This window comes from Paramormyrops kingsleyae, chromosome 1 (assembly GCF_048594095.1).
Source record: "Paramormyrops kingsleyae isolate MSU_618 chromosome 1, PKINGS_0.4, whole genome shotgun sequence".
Taxonomy (NCBI): domain Eukaryota; kingdom Metazoa; phylum Chordata; class Actinopteri; order Osteoglossiformes; family Mormyridae; genus Paramormyrops; species Paramormyrops kingsleyae.
The window spans coordinates 71357985-71378177 of NC_132797.1; the positions used below are offsets into that span (position 1 = coordinate 71357985).

Here is a 20193-nt window from a genome sequence, read left to right on the forward strand (position 1 = left end):
AGAGACAGAGAGAGAGTGGAATGAGTATGTGACCTTCAGGTGACGCAGGTGTGATTCCACATGGGGAGAAAGACCAGCAGCAAGGACACCCGGACAGCAGGCAAATTGCTAAGTCAGACATTTATAAATTAATAAAAACATTCCCTTTTTATTACAGCTTTCCCACAAGTTTTTGTCCTGTTTTTTTTTTTTAAATATATAAAAATATTTCCGACAACATTCCTCATTTGCCCCGTGTTTGATTCAGTCCCTTCAGTTCAGCTCCCTCCGGACCGCTCTCGGAACTGCTTATTTAAGCCGTAGGTACAGGATCCATGACAGTCCCACACTTCAGCACAGGTGGAGAAACAAAACTAACCGTTGCATAGATTTCAGGGGAGCCCAATGAACGACTCACCTCTACTTGAAATAAAGGAAAATGACACAACAGGAAAAAAAAAAACATAACAACACGAAGCCACGCAATCCCACAGCCTCACACACACATTCAGGAGCAGCTGGCCGCAGGAGAACCTCAAACAGCAGACCTGACGTCTGATTTTCCAGCTCCTGCTTACATCATGAACACTCAACCAAATCTTAAAGCAGCAGGGACCAACTTGCGGTCACAAACGAGTCAGTACACAGTCTCGTACATCCAGTCCCAGTGTGTGGTCAGGATCTGGTCAGTACTGAGTCTCATACATCCAGTCCTACTCTGCAGTCACGGTCTGGTCACAGAGTCTCATAAGTCTAGCCTACTCAAAACAAGGCTGCTTCACCCTAAATATTCACAGCCACTTTTCTACTAAGTGGACATCACTCCATAGATATCTTACACTAAAGAACCCAGATAATTATACATATATTCATATTATACAAGTGAAATGAAACCGCATGTGCCCTGACATGAGCCTGCTATGGGCCAGGCTGCCTCAGTCCTCATGAGCCCGCTGCAGGCTGGGCTGCCTCAGTCCTCACGAATCCACTGCGGGCTGCTCCAGTCCTCATGAGCCTGCTGCGGGCCAGGCTGCCTCAGTCCTCACGAGCCCAGTACAGGCCGGGCCGCCTCAGTCCTCACAATCCCACTACAGGCCGGGCCGCCTCAGTCCTCACAATCCCACTACAGGCCGGGCTGCCTCAGTCCTCATGAGCCCGCTTTGGGCCAGGCTGCCTCAGTCCTCACGAGCCCAGTACAGGCCGGGCTGCCTCAGTCCTCACAAGCCCACTACAGGCCGGGCTGCCTCAGTCCTCACAAGCCCACTACAGGCCGGGCTGCCTCAGTCCTCGGGAGTCTGCTGTGGGTCGGATGGCCTCAGTCCCCATGAGCCTGTTGTAGGCTGGGCCGCCCCAGTCCTCACGAGTCTGCTGCGGTTTGCTAAACATGGCAAACTGCTGCACTTCCTACTCCAAGCTTCCCATCACAAGTGCAGCTGGCCTCCTCACTGAAGCATGACCCACTGAAATCTTCCTGTGCCTATTGCCTCACACCCCTTAGAGTTCTGAACATCAATCACATGCTTAAAAATACTAAAAATATATATTTTTTTAAAAAACTGACTGAATCAAATACTAGAAAAGCAGTCATTTGTGAAGTGGATTAATGATTAACACTTCTGAATGGCACAGTAATCTGTCTGATCTGGGATAGATTTGGATGGATTTGCTCTCTCCACCGCCTCCCAAAATCTTGCTCTTCTGATTGGCTGGCCACACCCAGTCTCAGCCAATTGAAACAGATTGACGTAATTTCAGGGATTTTCAAGTCATCTTAAAATACTGCTTAGCAAAAGTGAAACTGTCACTAACACTAAACAATGGAGAGAAAAAAAAGTCTCGAGCGTCTATCTACAGAATACACAAATAATATGCGATGAGTCACATGACATGTACGGTCAGTGGAGTGACATGCAGAAACTTGTGCTTAACACCCATTAAACTGCCATGCTATGGCTAACAAATATGTACTTTGGAGGGGGGCAGGAATGGGGGTGGCGCAAAACAGCAACAAAACAACACCCTAACAGTGTAGTGCAGCCTCGTGAGAAATTAGTGCAAATATTCAACGATAAGCAGGGCAACACTGTAGGTGTGCAAACTTAGGGAGAAAGAGCAAAGCTTGCAGAAACAGAGGAGCAGTGAACATACCCACAATGCTTTTGTGGGCCAGGGCATGGTGGGTGTCTATCTAGGGCCATGCAGAAACAGTGTGGTGAAAGAAATTCCTTACTAGCTTAAACAAATTTATGAGTACATTGATTTAGTACCTGAAATTACTTCAACAGTGACTTGTGCTCCAAAGCAATCAGGACACTCGAAATGGATTCAGAAGACAGAAAGGTCAGCAGACAGGGATATGGGCCTTAAACCGAAATAGGAGAGTCTGAATCCCTCAGCAGAAACTCACAACCCCAGTACACGGCATCCAGGAGTACTGATCTTGCGCGCACCTAACAGACAAAGACAGACAGGACAGTGAAACCTCACGCCCGCAGGGATCTGAAGGGCAGCAAGGCCCGGCAAAGGTCACATGTGTTTAAGAGCGACACCGGCTGCGTGCTGGGCTAGACAGCTCCGAGCAGTCGCACCAAATGAGGACAACCCAGACCCAGTCCATCCATCCATCTATCCCTCCCTCCCTCCCAGGTGCTGATATGTATTAAAAGTTCACTAAAAATGTATAAAAGAAAAGCAAATGAGACCTAAAAACGCATTAAAAACCGGACGTCGTGAAACGTGTTTTCCAGTTCAGATGCCCAGATAGGCAGCGTGAAGCAGGGGTTATGTGGAAAGCCGAATGCACTGCAGATACACGTCGACCACTTCCCAAGGGGTCAGTCATGTGATCAGCCACAGGGCTCGTCAGGCTGGTCTTCCTTTCCAGTTCTTAAAAAGAGGGTGGATTTCCTCAAACCTGAGCCGCCAAGCACCCACCCCATCTCCATCCTGAGAACTACATTTCCCACAAGCCCCGTGATTGTGAGCAGACACATCTAAGCTAATACAGAGCACAACCTTGGGTAGGTCTGTAGCTGAATCTCACTAAGCTATTAGCCTACTGTGACAATGGTGTGTGAATATACAGGGCACCCCTAGCTCTGTGTTCCAAGCTTGAGTGTGTACTGCCTACACACATAAATAGTATTTACACTATATGCAATTTTCTAAAGTTGTACAAGAAGAACGCAGCTTTCTAGAAAAGAGCGTTTTATAAAAGACAGCGTGTAGTTATCACTGCAACCTATCTCTGAGCTCCACACTGCCCCATCTGTTCAGATATAGCAATGGCAGCATATTACTCTTCTGCCCCCTGGCTGCGGGGAAAAGGCATGGCGACCGCATGTTCCTGCGCCAGGGCGGCCAACTCCTTGAGGAACTCTGGGAAGATGACGGCGCAGTAGACGGCGTTTTTAACGCGCAGCGCCTCCGCTTGCTTCTCGATGCCCGAGCCGTGGCCAGCGCTGCCCCTGAAGAGGGCGCTGTGCAGTGACTGGCCGCCGTCGCGCACGTGGGCCAGTGCCAGCTGGGCGGCCTGCCTCGCGCGCGTTGGGCTGTTGGTGTGCCGAAGGATGAGGTCTCCCAGCGACGGCTTGCGGCTCTTCACTGCAATGCAAACGCAGGAAATGAGAACAGGGGCCTCTATCACAAAGTCAGATTTCTTCCATAGCCAGAAAACCTGTCAGATTTAAGGCACCCCGGCTTAAATAGACTATATCTTTGTTCATTTACATTTAGCCCAGACTACCTTAAAGCCGACAAGTTATCCGGCTAAGCAAGAAATCCTGTGATACAGGCCCCCCAGGAAACACCTCATGGTGTCCCACTTGTTTTCTCAGAAAGTCAACACGGCACTTTCTCATTCTAAAAATCCATCAGGCTTTAACTAGCCAAGAGAATGGGCTATACCCAGAGGCAAATACAGCTAAAGAAACAATTACACTTTATATTTTTTCAAAATCTGTATTTTTAAATCCTGGATTCATTGTGGTTCTGCTGGCAGAAGCTACGCTGAGCAGCAGGTTGCTTCCAGGTTCAAAATGTCTAAGACAGGAGTAGACAAGAATAAGATGAACCAGGAGATACTGGGAACAACCAGAAACCAGCCAGGAAAAGGGCAGAAGCGACATTCTAATGCCAGAGATGACAGTCAACTTATCCTACAGTTTCTCATGAATCAGATGTTGACATCAAGTGACCTTCCAAAGGAATGGGGAACATTAAGTGCAGGTGTGAAGTGCACTGCTAGGACAGTTCATATCAGGCTCCTAGAAGCAGGACTGAAGTCCCATAAAGCGAGGATGAAGCCCTTCATTAATGAGAAAGGGAAGAACCAGGCTGCAGTTTGCAAAAAAATATTATTCACAGATGCACCCTCACAAATTGAGAAATGAGTGAAACCAAAACATTTTGCTGAGGTCTCTATTTTTTCCAGACCTGTAAAGGGGCGGGACCACAAGGGCACTGGCGGCCGATGAAAGCTGACTGGTCCCCCAGAGCGCCCACTGTCCTGTCACTCACCGAATCTAAACAGGTCATTGGCTAATGAAAAGGCCAGTCCCTCTATATGAATCATGGGCCCTCATCTTAAAAACTCCAGGATTCGGTCATGTCGGTAATTTGCAAAATGAACAGCAGAGGGAGCCGCTGCCACTCGCCTAGTGAGTCGGAGCGGCGCAGGCTGGGGACGCTGATGGGTGAGTCGCTCCAGTCCAGCTTCCCGCGGGCGGCCAGGTAGCGCCGGGCCTTCCTCAGCATGCCGGGGAAGTCCTCCTGGGCCGCCGCGAAGGACTCGATGCGGTTCTTCACAGAACCCAGGACCTGGGATCAGACGGTAGGGATGGGCCAGTAAAGTGGTGACTGACCAAACTGGGGGTGATGGGCCACGGGGGGGCGGCGGGTGGGTGTACCTGGATGAGGGACTTGACGCTGGGCTGGAAGACCATGTTAGTGTTGAGGAGGAAAGAGCGGAGCAAGGGCTGAGGGTAGCTGGCCAGCTGAGCCACGATGCCCGTCAGAAGGATGTTGACGTAGAGGGAGTTCTGCAGCATGTTCTCCAGCTTGGTGAAGAGCACGGCAACGAAGGGGCCTGGAAGGGCCGCCGGAGACGCAGTGAGACACAGCCACTGGGAGCAGGGCACCGCTACCCGCAGGACAGGCACTGTGTGTAGACTCACCTGTGTAGGGCTGGGAGGGGGGCTGCCCCGTCAGGCGGGGGGAGCCGAACCCCCCTGCACCCGTGCCCTCGGGTCTGGGCTCGGTCACGGAGAGCTCTGACTCGGTGGGGGAGGGGGTACGGACACGGGCGGCGGGGGCGTCCACCCTGCCGTCCTGCACCCTGCCGTCCTGCACCCTGCCGTCCTGCACCCTGCCGTCCTGCACCCTGCCGTCCTGCACCCTGCCGTCCTGCACCCTGTCCTCCAGCTCTCGCAGCTCCTGGTTGAAGGCCTCGATGCTGATGCCCCGGCCGTCCCCCGCCGGCACGCGCTCCAGGAGCTCCTCGATCAGGCTCTCCACCGACTCCAGCCCACGCCCCGCGGCCAGATCCGGGGGGCCCGTGTCTCGGGAGTCCGAGGACGCCGCCGGGGGCGCGGACACCTCCTGGAGGGGAGGTGGCTCTGTATATCCGCCCTGCGGGGCAGCATGGACTCCCAAACATAAATCCCTCCTGACCTTCTTTACCTCCATACCCCCGTCCTGTCCTGTCCCATTATACAGGGCCTCTGACGCCCCCTGGTGGGCCACTGGGGGCGGAGGAGGGAGGACGGGCATGGGGGGTGCGTCCAGGGGGAGCTCCTCCCTCTGCAGGGTACGCTTCTTGCTGCGGGGGGTGAGACTGATGCAGTTCTTACTGATGGTGATGTCCCACTCTCCACTGTCCCTATCTGACGCACCCCAGTCTAGACGGGCCGCTGCTGCCCTCTGCTGGCTGGGTGGAGGTACAGGCTCAGCGGGCGGTGGCGGGGGACAAGGGGCACTGTGGGGGGAGGGGTCTTCTCCATCATAGGGCGCAGACCAATCCCGACACGCCCAGGCGCACAACTCGATCCCGCGTCGGGCCTCATGGAGGTACTCCAGGTATCCTGACTCCCAGTCCCGCCCCTCTCCCACCTGGTGGGCGGGGCTCTCTGGAGACGCGGGAGGTACTTCTTGGCCGGGCTGGGAAGACACGCCCCCTCCACCGCCCTGCTGGCGGATGAAGAGTGCGAGGCGGGACGGAGTGCTGGGTTTGGAGTGTACCGGAGACTCCGTGCTTGGGCTGCTTGGACCTGTGAAGACCAGCATGATTTCCTCATCATCATCACCATCATCATCACCATCATCATCACCATCATCATCACCCACCATCATTGCTCTCACCAATGCTTTATTCCCATTCTGCATCTGGCCAACAACTATCTGAAATAATTTTCACTGCTAGTCCTTCAAAATGTATTATGTTTTACTACAGCCACTGAAACATTTACCTCCTTACAGCTGTAAACTTACAGCAAGCCATCACACACTATCTCCCACCTTTACCCCAGAGGGCAGAATCTTCATCCTGGTCTCCAGGTGGCGCCGTGTCCAGCCTGCAGCACTCGGGGATGAGCGAGAGGAACTTGTGGGCCGACTTGCCGTAGAGGTCGGCCTCCCTGATTGCGCGACGCTGGCTCAGCATAACGTGAGTACAGGGCAGCAGGTACCTGGAACGCAGCGGCCCGTCAGCGAGGCCCGGCCTGGGGGTGTGGGCCGAGACGGAGCCGAGGGTGGACGACACGCACCTGAGAACAAGCTGCAGCATGAGGTCTTCGCAGTTGAGCGAGAGCAGAGTCCGGAACAGGCTCAGGGACACCATGCAGAGCTGCGGGGGCCGGGAGACAGGCAGGAAGTGTGAGCTGCAGGCCCCCCCGGCACAGGAAGCGGCAGGAAAACTGGCCACACGCTGCCCCCCCCTCACCCGAGAGTTGCTGTTAATGCGCATGAGCAGCGTGTCCAGGATGGCGTCGTTGTCGTGGCGATGTAGCAGCAGGAAGCGCAGGAAGGTCTTGAGCAGGGTGGTCTCCGTGACACTGCGCAGGAAGAGGTCGAGGTATGCTGTGCTGGCGATCATCTCCTCCACCGAGGACTGCGACGACAAACACAGGCTGCTAAAGGCCGCACTTAGGCTACAGAACAACCACAGACTCGTCGATTCTTAGGAATTCATGTCTGAATTCTACTAATATCACCGGAGTACTCGTGCTCATATCTTCTGTGCAGTGATACGATTGGCTGTGCTCGGAAGAAGAAAATACGTTCATACATTAAACTGCTCACTACAAAGTCTGTGGATTCATTTCAATAACCAGGTCATGATTTCTGGTAAGAGACATTGCTGTTGGATTTTTAAAATGTATTTTTCTGGTCCTTTAATCACCACGGAAAGAATGCCATTCACTCCCATTATATTCGAGTAAAGACTGACATTTCTACAGGCGATATCTCCAAAACTAGATAGCACTAAAGTCCCTCTAAAACATTGCTATTAAGTTTTGGGGTGAATTGCCCCTTTAAATGAACTTCCCGTGAAAAACTACGATATTATGCCTGTCAAAGTGAGTCATCTAAGCAATGTCTAAAGCTCTCCTAAAGTCACCCCAGCATTTGCAGCAACCATTCAATACTCCTGTGTATTTTTTGACTCATCCACTAGTATACCACTTTTGCATAATCAATACCTCATGGAGTCAATTAACCAATTAAGTCAATTGATTAATTGAGCTGGTTATGAAATTTTATGAATACATGGAACGGCTGAGGTGCCCCTGAGGAGAGGTTTGGGAACTGAAGCGGTGTTCATCTAGCCATCCAACTAGATATCAGTAACTTTTTGACTGACTAAGACTGCACAGTGACTGCCACACAGCATCACGGTCATATGGTCACGGTTAATATCTGTACAGGGCAGGTTCTCTTAAAATGGCAGCGTTACTCATACAGAAAGGCCCCTCACAGCATCCCGTGTCACCTTGTGCAGGGCGGGTCCCATTACGGGAACCAGAAAGCCGTTGTGAACGTAGTCAAGCAGCTGTCCTCGCACCAGCGGGTGCGCCACCTGCACCACGGCATTGCAGAACTCCAGAGAATTCATGAAGAGGACCAGCGAGGACACGCCCACCCAGTCCTCCCTCCGCAGCGCGTGCCAGTCGTCACCCCGCACCTCAATCTTCCGCGGTAGCGAGGAGTACAGAGCGCTCAGTCCTGTGGCCAACACCTGCATGGGGGGTCAGAGGTCAGCAGAGCTTACATCACATTGGCATTCCATTACACTGACCCTAAGCATCATGGGAAACAGAAACCCTAATAACCATTCGGGGAGGTAGGGAGGTCTGGTGCAGGTTGCTGTCTGACATCACAAAATAACATGCGAGCGTGTGTGTGCAGCTCAGAGCCCTGACACCAAGGACATGGCTGCCGTGTCTGGGGCAGGTGAGGGCAGCGTACAGAACATGCATTAAAAGCCCCCATGCAGGCTGCGCAGTCAGATGGAGGCTCAGTGTGACGAGGGAAAGCCCAGAAGCGTAACCCCCCCCCCCCCCCCCCCCCAGAATCGCTGCCGGACAGAGAGAGCGAGCAAGAGGCTGGATTTTCCAAGAATGTTTTCCTAGAAAGATGAGTCCGACCACTCGCGGCCACAGGGGGGCACTCACTCATGGCTAAACACGTTTGCTTGCCTGCCACAGTGGGGACACTGCGCTGACACTGCACTGACACTGCACTGACACTGCGCATCACGCCCGAAGAACAAAAACTTTTTGTTTTTCGAGCTTCTTTTTTCGGCAACGAAGGGACATTTATTCATACGGGGGATGCTCTGACGTGATCTGTTTTTCAGGTTAGGAACACGTGTGCGCTGGGACAAAGAACACGGCACATGGAGAAACACTCACCGGACAGAAATAGGAGTTTTCTACAATGTAGCGAGCCACCGCGTCGCTCCCAGCGGAGGTTGCCATGACGAGCAGAAGGGCGTCGCGCGCCTGCTGGCCCAGGGGCCCTTCCCGGTGGATGAAGGGCACCAGCAAGGAGAAGATGAGTAGGTTGGTGGCGCCCTGAGGGGCAGCGGTCTGGAACAGCAGCTCCAGCATGGGGGGCTGGCGAGCCAAACACACACACACCTGGTGAAGCAGCAGCACCAGACTGCCTTCAAGTACGAGGGGGCACCCAGTAGGGGGGTTGGCACAGACTCCCAGTAGACTGAGCAGCGGGTGCAGGACTGCCCTGTGCTGGAGCAGGGGCTGCTGGGAGCGGCTGATCAGCATCTCAAACAGCTTCAACAGCGCCCCCTGGCTGTCGACATCGAGGCCGCGCCGCAGGTACCACTGCACCAGCCGCTCCAGGATGTCCTGGGTCACCACCAGCTCCAGGATGGGGCCCATGCACTCGGCGCCCCCGTCAGCCACGACCCCCGGCCTCTCCTCCGCCAGCAGACACAACATTTGGTCAGTGTGGTTCCGCACAGCGGTCAGGTCGTCCACCCCTGCCAATCCGGGGTCGCCACATTGATCCAGCACCCAGGACACCTGAGGAAACGAGCAAACCCAGCCATCAGAACAGGAAGCAGTGCCCTTTGACCCAGGGCGTCCCCCACCTGTGCTCATGCATGCGTGTGTGGTTCCTCACCTGTCTCCAGTGGTTCTCGAAAACCATGAGGCAGGTCTCGGGGTCAGCCGTGACCGGAGCGGGAGCTGCCATCTTTTGACTACTCCTGCCACCAGGAGGCCGAGGGTTCAAGCGGCTCAGCCAGCTCATGCCGACTGCCGCACGGGTCAAAGGTCACAGGTCAGACGAAAGAAGGGCACTAGGATGGGTAAGAGAAGGGATGGGCGGGGTTCGGACAGGGAGGGAAGGGGAAAGGGGAGGGGGGCGGAGGAAGCTCGGGAACCCAAGCGGCAGCCTATAGGGCGGCAGGTGGGCGGGACGATGATAGAGGATGTCAAGTAGGAGGCTGGGTGAGGAGGTGCTCCGCCTCCCTCTCTCCCCCCCAGCAATCACTCTCCCTTGGCAGGGCGTCCCAGGAAAAGCGGCCGGTCGTCAGCTCTCTGGGGGCTCCCTGTCATCCAGTCTGGAGTCGGCACCACTCCATAGCCAGCCTGCGAGCCCCCGGCCCTGACAAGGGAGGACCCCACCCAGTCAGAATCAGAAACAGAGAAGAAGGGCTTTGCCTGTCTGTCAGGTAGAATCTGGTAGACCGTAAATCTCCTGGGCACAACATAAATGGTACCATGCGGGTGTTAGAGTGTAATACACTACAATAACAGTACTGTAACTCCAGTGTGCATGTAAACACTAGAGTAACAGCTGTGTAACTCCAGTATAAGTGTACAGTATACACTGCATGTAATGTAATGTACAGTAATGTAACCGCATATGAGTGTATGCACTGTTCCTTATACTGCAGTACCATGCATAGTGCGGCACAACCAACGTAATCTCCCACACAAAATGAACAACGGTGAAACCAATCATAAATGAAATTTATGTGATAAGTACTCTGTTCTGTTTAAAACGCTTTAAAATGCAAAAATATGCAAATATGCATTCATAACATGAAATTATGTCAAACATGACTTCGATGTAACCATTCAGGCAGAAGAAAATAGCAGCCCGTGTTGCGTAACGCACAGCAAAGGCTCTGAAGCACTGGGGGAGTGGAATGCAGAGCCAAGAGCATCGCATGTCAGCCTCATAACCGCCCACTTGGCTGCCCAGCTTCCACTCGTTTTACAGTCCACTCCAAAACATCGCCTACGGATCCGAGTCGAGTCGAGATGATTCATGCTGACGGGTACGCACACAGCACGCAATACTGTCATCTATGCTCTCAGAACTGAAGGCAATTTAAAGCAAGTCTCCTCATACCTTCTTACCCACTCTACCCAGAATGCCCTGGGACACACTGCCCTGCCTCTCGTGCCCCTGCTACAGCGGTAATCTGTCACACAAGCTTGGAATCCCTTCCTTAGCTGCGCACCTAAAGGGCAGGGATGAGACAAAACGAACCGTCCACAGTTTCTACTTTAAGATATTCCCTCTCAGTGCCGCGCTTCCGAATCCAGCCCCCGAAGGCCACTTTCCACAAAAACGTCAATGTCAACTTTATGTCCTTTATTAAAAAACAAAGACGACTTGAAGCTGCACAAAATTGAACACGACGTGAGACAAAAAAACAACAAGAAAGATAACAGGGGCAGATGGGCTCATCCATCAAATTCCTTGGCATGAGGTTCTTTAAGTTCTTATATACTGACACACTTTACCCTAATGGACATGTGTCCGTTTGGCCTTGATAGGGATAGAACGGTGGGCCGGCCAGCAGCAGCCTGATTACGTCACCCTTGTGGTGATTTATATATTACATCATCATATTAGCATACTGCCCACCACCAAGTCAGTTTCCAGTGTTAAACCTTGAGCCCAGAGCAGTGTTTCTCAGACCAATCCTCAAGGAACCCCATTAAGTCCATATTTTCCCTGCTCGCAGCACATGTGAACCAGACATTTGGTGCTCTTGATTGACTGGGAACTGGGAGGGAGGAAATATGTGGACTGTCCGGAGGTCCCTGAGGACTGGGTCGAGAAACACTGGCCTACAGCTCACTTCAGCCTATGCACAGACATGCATAGAAGGCCTGCGATTATTCACTGTGCAAGTATTTGTAATCTGCTGCCCCCACCAGGAGGAACCAATACGGCAAGCATTTTACATGAAATCACAGGCAGGCAGAAATCCCAGCCCTCCCGTTCTCTGAGTCCGTACCCAAGAGTGACAACAGCACAACTCCGTGCATCGACAGCCTCACGTGAAGAAAGCCAAAGTCAGCGGGGCAATGAACGACAGAGCAGACAGAGGAATGCTAGGCTCTAATTAAATGTCAACCAGGGGAGGGAAAAAAAAGAACCAGAATGCTCCTCACACCTCAGGCCTGTCCACAACCGTTAGTTTCTGGTGCTCCACCCTTCTGGGCTGGGCAACCGAGACATGAAGAGTCAGCAGCCCAGCAGCGTCCGTCGACAAGCCCCAACAGGGGGGACGAGAACTACTCGCAACAAACATCGTATCTTACAAGCTTATAAAATCTTTATGTTGGCAGTTTCCGACACGGTGTGCCATTAAGTCCAGGTTAATTATTTGACAGAGGAGTGTCTTCCTTGGGGCTCGTGTCACCGTATCGTGTCCACAGGAGGATCAGATTAAATGCCTGTGGACTTTGGTCACAGCCCAAAGCTGCTGAGAGACCGGGCCTCTGTACATTCACACAAACCTTGGAGACAAATATAACAGTGTGGCATAGGTTCTAGACCCGCTCACTGACATGAATTATACTGCAGTGGGTTCACACTACTAAAAACCCTACAGCTGCATTTCAAACACAGAGACAACCAGCACACGCTGACACTCACCAGGCAAATCACACTTCTGCACATAACAGCAAAGACTGGAAACAGATTGTAACAAAGGCTCTTTGACTTAATGTTTTACTAGCTAAGGCTATTACAGTTTTTATGTACTATCACAAAACGCAGACGCATGACTTGGTTTAAATATTAATGCTTCCGTGAATTATCTTTCCTCATGTTCTCGTTTCGGATTTTACATTTTAAGGTGTGTTTTAACAGCATGCTTATGACATATTGACAGTAGTACAGTAGTCAATTTCAACATATAATATCTGGGAACCATTTTCCCCGAAATAGACAGAATATGCAATTATAAAACCAAACCAAATGTATATAGGTCAAAGATCAGGTGATTCGTCTTTGCTGTGTCCCTGTATAGACATTTAAAGGCACAAAAAATCATTTAATGGAAGAAAATGATCCCGAAGTTTAAAAAAATGCATTTTTTACTACAGCAAAGACACGTGGTGCTGGAAGAGACTGTTTGTGGCCAGGACAGCACAGTCAGAACAGCATGACACAGGACAGCAAACAGCCTGTTCCCTGCCACTGAAATGGGCCATTATCGGGGTTACACAGGTGGGCAGATTTGTTACAGCTCCTCTCAATCCAGTCTGTCTTGTACAGGTTTATAAGGTCACACTGTATGACTGGCATTTCACTGTTGCACCAACAACCCGGACTGAGATGTAAACACCAAACACAGAAGCTGGCAGACGGTTGATATGGGGAGATCAGTTACCCGGAGCTTGACCGGACACCGGGAGAGAAGCGGCCCCCAAACAGAGTCTGAGCCCAGGACGGAGGTCAGGGACGAGGCGCTAAAGCCTTTGCAGAGGGAAATGCTGTTCTGATCACCGCCTGCTTTCGTGTCGGAAGTAGCCCAGGTCAGTCATTACAGATCAACGTAATAAAACATCTATCCGACATCTAACCAACATACAATCACCATCTATCCAGTATCTATTCCGTATTTCTCCAGGACTATCCAGAATTTATCCCGTATCTAATTAATTTCCAACCAACACCTGTCAAGCATCTGAACGGCGCCTAGGGAGCATATAACCAGCATCTACCACATGATAAACACTAACAGCTAAAATCTAACCAGCTAACCTTCACCAGCCCGACTAATGACAGGACGCAACCACAGGACGCTGCCGCCTCATTTGGTTAACGGTCCGGCACGGAGTCACGCCTGTCCGTGGGTGAACAAGGTGCGGTCTGGAGGGGTCCGGGAATCCGGGGGGCGGCCCGTTACTCACCTGGCAGATCCGCGCAATTTTCTGTGCCCCTGCTCGGTGGGAGACACTGATTCTCATTCCAAGGCGGTCATTTGGGCGGACCGGTTCCGAAAGGCAGAGCAGCGCGCCGCGGGCCGACACACGGCCAGGTATAAGCACTCGCCACCGCTCCCTGTGTACGTTTCTCGAAGTCGCTCCCAACGTATTTTTTTCCGAACCCAAGATCACTCTACTAACCAACGGCCATCTTACTCGGACTCCGCACACACACCCTCACGCAGCGGCGTGGTGACGTCATCGGCAAGCGCGGCCCCGGGGCGCGGCGACGTCTTCAGGAAGCGCGGTCCCGGGGCGCGGCGACATCTTCAGGAAATGTGGACCTGCCTTCAGAAAACCGTCCCAAGGGGCGCTTGTCTGTTTTCCGACCCAGTTGTAATACTGTGAATTCATTTTAGCTACATTACATACATATTGAAATATGTGTAATGTATGAGGAAAAAGTAGAAGGTTGTTCTAGTTTTCCCCCAAAATTGGCGCCTATTAGACGTCCCCCAAAATTTATTTGCAAAAAATCTTATTTCTTCTTATTTCCAGTATATTGAAATTAATTCAATACGTACAATCATATGCAGGTCTACGTTTGATTTAATATATAAATAGCAGCCTAACATTGTTTGCAAATCTTTATTCCATGTGATATATAACTAAACAATTAAAAAATAGCAAACCGCGGTTCTGTCTGAAGTACTGGAACTATCTCCTCATTGACATGGATGGTTCGGTATACCTATTTATTACCTCTGTCTCACTGAGCTCTGATAATATGCCTGACTGACCAGCAGACCTACACTGACTGCACCAAAGGCTAATCCTTATGGATTAGGACCTCGTCCCTGTTCAGCTTGAATCACGCAATTATTTACATAATTTAGATTCATTTCTATTTATTGCCTCCGTAAATCCTTTATTTTGGATCTCAATAAATTTTACTAATAGAACATTAATGTATTGTTTATCTATCTATCTATCTATCTATCTATCTATCTATCTATCCATACACACACACATTCTACAGGTCATGCTGAAACTGAAAATACAATAAAATGTTTACAGCCAGCTCCTTTTCTCCAGAATTATACCTAGACAGTTCTAACAAAGGGAACCAGCTGGGGGACTCGTTCCTTGGGGCATGCACCTGTCCGTGCCGCTATGGATACAATGCTCCTCGGGATTACAGGTGAGCACTGCTGTCGTCATAGAGATGGAGGCATGTGACCAAACACCTGGCATCGCCATTCCGCAGGCAAGGCACCCCAGGCTGGCATTCTCAGCAAAGAGCTCTGCGGTAGACACATTTGCGGGCTCCCGGTGCACGTCGTTGGGGTTGAGGTCACCTTGTTGCACGGCCAGGGGCTTTGGAAAGCGGGATGAGTCGCTGGAGAGAGCTACTGCGGAGGCAGGTCGTGCAAAAGGTGGCAGAAGAGAACGAGGAGGGAAAGAATCGGAAAAACCTGTTCGAGGTCAAAAACAAGCTGAAGTGAGTAATGATGAAATGAGTACATCATGCTGACCTGTATCTTGTGACGTTAATCTAGTTCACTGTAGAAACAGTGGCTTGCTTTTTAATCACTGAATACTCTGTAGTGATCTGTGTCTAACCCCCCTTTCATTCACTTCCTCTGGTCAAACGGGCCCTTCAAGTTATACAGATAATTAGCAGCAAAACATACACATACTGATTTGTATTGCTTCCGTTTTTTCTCTTGGCCCATGTGTGTGCAGTTGGAAAGAGTGCACAGTTGACCCATCAGAAGAGTATTATTATGCCTGGCTTCAGATCATGGTGTTTCCTGTGCTCTACAATTGGGTGATCATCATCTGCAGGTTTGACCGAGCTCTGAACAGAGGTCTTCACATACAGTACTCAAAGGTTCCAGGGGGAATATAGTTGAGTAGAAAAATTAACTGGTACGGAGACTCAGTCAAATTTCACAATAGAATTGTATGAACTAACACCTTTATTGACTCTGTCATGCAGGACTTGCTTCTATGACATTGACTATAACTACCTGGCACTATGGCTCACAATTGACTACATATCTGACCTCCTCTACATGGCAGATATTATAATCAAGTTCCATACAGGTAAGGTCACATTCCATGGGGGCCCACACAGGGCAGAGGGCAGACCTGACTGAGTCTGTGCAGGAGCCAAGGAGCTAGATGATCTTATCAGCCAACCCTCCTGATCGTCAGACCAGTGCTATGGGTATAGTGAGAGGAGAACTACCTGGAAAGAGCCCCAGACATGCCGTCAGCCCTTATTTAAAGTGTTTGTGTTGATCGGTGCTTCAGTGTCAGAAGTTCACCAGCTATGTTGCTTTTCAGTTTGGTGGAGGCTTGAGGGGACTCTTATCTCTTATTTGAGCAAATCATTTATACTTTGAAGTTAAATCTTTAATTAACAATCATGATAATTCAGATATGTTGTCATAAAACTGGTTTAAGGAGGAATTTTAATGGTGAAAACCAGATATTTCTAAATATTTGGCAATGTGCCCCTTAAAATATGTAATACAGAATTTATTTTTAATGATTACTTATTTATAGGGTTCATGTGAAAATATTAGTAAATGTGTTTTGTCCTTCTTAAATTTCACAAATTATTAAAAATATTGTATTTAGCACAATAAACTGAAGATACTTAGAAACGGTGAATGAGATTCAAATTTATAGGAAGCCCTCAGGTAACGGAAAGCGAATGATGTCTCAGAGTTTCTCACCTCTATATTTACTGATGTTTGGTACCATGGACCTGTCCTGGCAAGGGCAAGGTGGACAATCGCCCAGTGCGGCATCGTTCAAGAAGTGCCAGAAGGTGCCCGCACATCAATGTCAGATACTGGCACAAATGTGCGAAAAGTGCTGCTGTCCCTTATCTGAGTGTCAGTTAACTGGCATATTAATTAATATTCAAAGACATCCAAGTGCATCTGAGATCAGTCTCCTAGGGCGCCATCTTATAATGATCGCTAATTTCATTTTCACTGTAAATTAAATTCTGTTAGCAATCTCAAACTCCTATTATTCTCGCATTGGGGTATCAAAATCAAAAGTTAACCTGTTTTATAAGTTGTATTATTATCAGTAGTAGTAATTAATTAATTGTTTAATTAAATAAAAATCTTACATATTAGAATAATAGGTGCCTCTACCTATGAAGTTGCCCTTTAAGTTGTTTTTTGTTTTATAACATTCACTCATATAAATCTGAGTGCTTGTGGAATCCAGGTAATAACATGCACACACCCACACACTGGAGCCCGAAATGCCACTGTGACCATGCTGACGTCGCCCCCTGCAGGGTACCTGGAGCAGGGCATCCTGGTGCGTGACCTAACACGCCTGCGGCAGCACTACATGCACTCCTCGCACTTCCTGTGGGACGTGTTGTCGATCCTGCCCACTGACCTGCTGTATTTTCGGCTGGGCATCCACTGCCCACTAGTGCGAATCAATCGCCTTCTGCGTTCGCCCAGGCTGTCGGAGGCCTTTGACCGCATGGAGACCCGCACATCCTACCCCAACATCTTCCGCATCTCCAAACTCATGCTTTACATTTTTATTCTCATCCACTGGAACTCCTGCCTCTATTTCGCCCTATCTGATTACATTGGCTTCGGTTCGGACCCCTGGGTGTACCCGAACATCTCTGACCCTGATTTCGCCTCCGAGCGCAGGCAGTACTTCTACAGTTTCTGGTTTTCCACGCTGACCCTCACCACAGTGGGGGACACGCCGGATCCCCAGCGTGAAGAGGAGTACTTGTTCATGATCGCCGATTTGCTCATCGCCGTGCTGGTGTTCGCCTCGGTGGTGGGCAACGTGGGGAGCGTGATCGTTAACTTGCGAGACCAAGACAACGTCTTCTTCCCCAACCACGAGCTGGTGAAGAGCTACCTGCGGAGCCGGCGTATTGACAAAGAGCTGCGCAACCGCGTCAACAACTGGTATCAGCATCTGCACATCAACAAGAAGATCACGCGGGAAAACGAGATCCTGCAACAGCTGCCCGGTCGTCTACGCACGGCGATTGCTGTCAGCGTACACCTGCCCACTCTCTCCAAGGTCACCATCTTCCAGAACTGCGAGACCAGCCTGCTAGAGGAATTGGTTTTGAAGCTTACACCCCAGGTAAAGCCAAACCACCACCACAGGGTGGTACACTAAGGTTGACTCCATAATCACTGCATTTTCGTACCTACTGCTGATGTTAAGCTCAACAAAGCACCAAACAGATGACACCATTCCAATATTAGTATAGCTCATGCTGATCTAAACCTTCTTCCTAGCATAATGCTACATGCTCACAGCTAACCAGGGCAGTCAGGGAGCTAGTGTAGCTTCAGTATGACTTGCTTCTAGCTTCATGAGAATGTGCTACTGCTTGCATGTGGTAGTTGTACATACACAAAGTACAAAGTAGACGGAAAATGTTTAGTTCAGAGAGATAAACAATCAGATTGTAAAGAACATAGGTCCAAGCAACTAGAGGAGGTGGGACCAACTAATCACATGTCTTGGTCCCACTTCCTCTAGTTGCTTGGGCCCACCTCCTTTGCAATCTGATTGGTTATCTCTCCGAACCAATCATTTGTTCCTTCTGCCCTCAGAACACTTTTGTATATGTAAAACTCCCATTAGCCTGCTGCTCCCATCTCTCGGTACAGGTATACAGCCCTGGGGAGTATGTCTGCAAGAAGGGGGATGTAGGGCATGAGATGTACATCATCAAGGAGGGCAAGCTAGCTGTGGTGGCCGATGACGGCATCACACAGTTCGCTGTGCTGAGCGATGGGAACTTCTTTGGAGAAATCAGCATTCTCAACATCAAAGGTAAAGCATGCTTTTCTGAAGAGCATTTGACATCCAGTTCTTCAGACATCATGGGTCTAGTTTATGCTGATTCTCTTTAAGGGATGTGTTTTGGAATGTTAGTTGCCTGTATGATTTCTTCTCCAAGGAAACAAATCTGGCAACCGGCGTACGGCAAACATCCGCAGCATCGGCCACTCAGATCTTTTCAGCCTGTCCAAGGAAGACCTGACAGAGGTGCTAGCTGAGTTCCCGGCAGCTAAGCGTCTCCTGGAGGAGAAGGGCCGGCAGATCCTTACCAAGATGGGCATGTTGGAGGACACAGATACAGGTGACGGCAACCTGAAAGAGGAGGAGAAGATAGAGCAGAAGGTGGAGAATTTGGAGAACGGCTTGGGCACGTTGCAGACCAAACTGGCACGACTTATGGCTGAGCTGGAGTCCAGCGCTCGCAAGATGGAGGCCAGGGTGCAACAGCTGGAGAAGGAGATGGAGGAATGGTCAGATGAAGAAGCGAGTGATGAAAGAGAGGGGAAGCAGACGGGTGGAGGAGTGGAGTCTGAGGCAGGGCAACTGCAGGAAAGAGGGTGTAAAGAAAATAACATTAAAAAAACACTAGTTGAAGCCAATGTAGAGTATGATGGCGTGTCCACTGATGAAAGAGAAGGCAGGTTTGTGTCTTCTGGAATGGAGAAGACAGACGGGGGAAATGAAGTGGAAGGTGTGGTGGAGGGACACCACAGAAACACATAAGATTCAGAACAACTCTGATAAGTGTAAATATTAATCTCATCATATATACTAAGAAGACAATAATGCTTCTTGAATGACTGTCTGTAAAATGATTTTTGTAATATAAATGTTTGGCCATTATTTGCAAAAGTTTTATTTGTTCTTATTTCCAGTTTTTCCAAATTAATTAAATGTACATATATATATATATATATATATATATATATATATATATATATATATATATATACTGAGAGAAGAAAATTAAAGAAAGGACATTAAAAAGCAAACAAGAAGCAAAAACTCTGGGAGTTTGTGCACCAGAAGCAGCTGGAAATTGCAGAAGTTTCATAAACGGGAAGGATATGGAGCATGAAGGGATGAGTCTCTTTGTTTAAAGTGAATATTTTGAAAGTTGAAAGTCCGGTTGTAAAAAGTTCTTTTTTTCCATCTCAAGCTTTTTCAGAATGTTAATGACAAAAAAACCAAACAGGTGCCTCGTCACTTTCATCATAAAACCACTAGATGGCAGAAGACAATTACGTTTCGAATGACGGTCTGTAAAATAAGTTTTTTTGAGAAAGATTTTGGGCGTAATCCAGTTCATTCATAGAAATTTAATATATGCAGTCATATTTAGCCCTACGTGTGATTTAATATATATATTAAACAAATGGCAGCCAAAACTTGTTTGCCAGACTTTATTCCGCGGGATATTTAATTTAACCACGTGCCGTGCTATCTGTAGTAGTGGAACAAAACTCCGTGACATTGATGGTTTGGCATACCCACGTGTTATCTGTGTCTCATTGAGCTCTGATTATATGCCTGACTGACCAGCAGACCTACACTGACCACGCCAAAGTCTAATCCTGATGGATTAGGACCTCGTCCCTGTTCATCTTGAATCACAAAATGTACATAATTTTGCTTAAACAGGAAT

The 20193-nt window shown here is 49.6% G+C and overlaps 2 protein-coding genes across 4 annotated transcripts; one reads left to right on the forward strand and one right to left on the reverse strand.

The window, feature by feature from the left end:
- Positions 1-103: 103 nt before the first annotated feature.
- Positions 104-13931, reverse strand: fhip1b (FHF complex subunit HOOK interacting protein 1B). 3 transcript variants are annotated; one of them, XM_072698049.1, is made up of 12 exons: positions 13665-13931; positions 9622-10107; positions 8889-9521; positions 7967-8212; positions 6917-7084; positions 6741-6820; positions 6493-6662; positions 5356-6245; positions 5154-5295; positions 4887-5065; positions 4635-4797; positions 104-3582 (listed from the first exon to the last, which is right to left on the reverse strand). In XM_072698049.1, the coding sequence occupies exons 2-12, from the start codon at positions 9748-9750 to the stop codon at positions 3275-3277; spliced, it is 3108 nt and encodes a 1035-aa protein (XP_072554150.1). In that variant the 5' UTR covers positions 9751-10107; positions 13665-13931; the 3' UTR covers positions 104-3274. The 3 variants fall into 3 exon arrangements, with proteins under 3 accessions (XP_072554150.1, XP_072554149.1, XP_023672870.2); XM_072698048.1 differs by having other exon boundaries at positions 5154-6245; positions 6499-6662; XM_023817102.2 differs by having other exon boundaries at positions 5154-6245.
- Positions 12963-19284, forward strand: cnga4 (cyclic nucleotide gated channel subunit alpha 4). Its single transcript, XM_072698050.1, has 8 exons — positions 12963-13286; positions 14775-14880; positions 15054-15180; positions 15426-15527; positions 15682-15788; positions 17008-17837; positions 18374-18539; positions 18667-19284. The coding sequence occupies exons 2-8, from the start codon at positions 14853-14855 to the stop codon at positions 19269-19271; spliced, it is 1965 nt and encodes a 654-aa protein (XP_072554151.1). The 5' UTR covers positions 12963-13286; positions 14775-14852; the 3' UTR covers positions 19272-19284.
- The last annotated feature ends 909 nt before the right edge of the window (positions 19285-20193 follow it).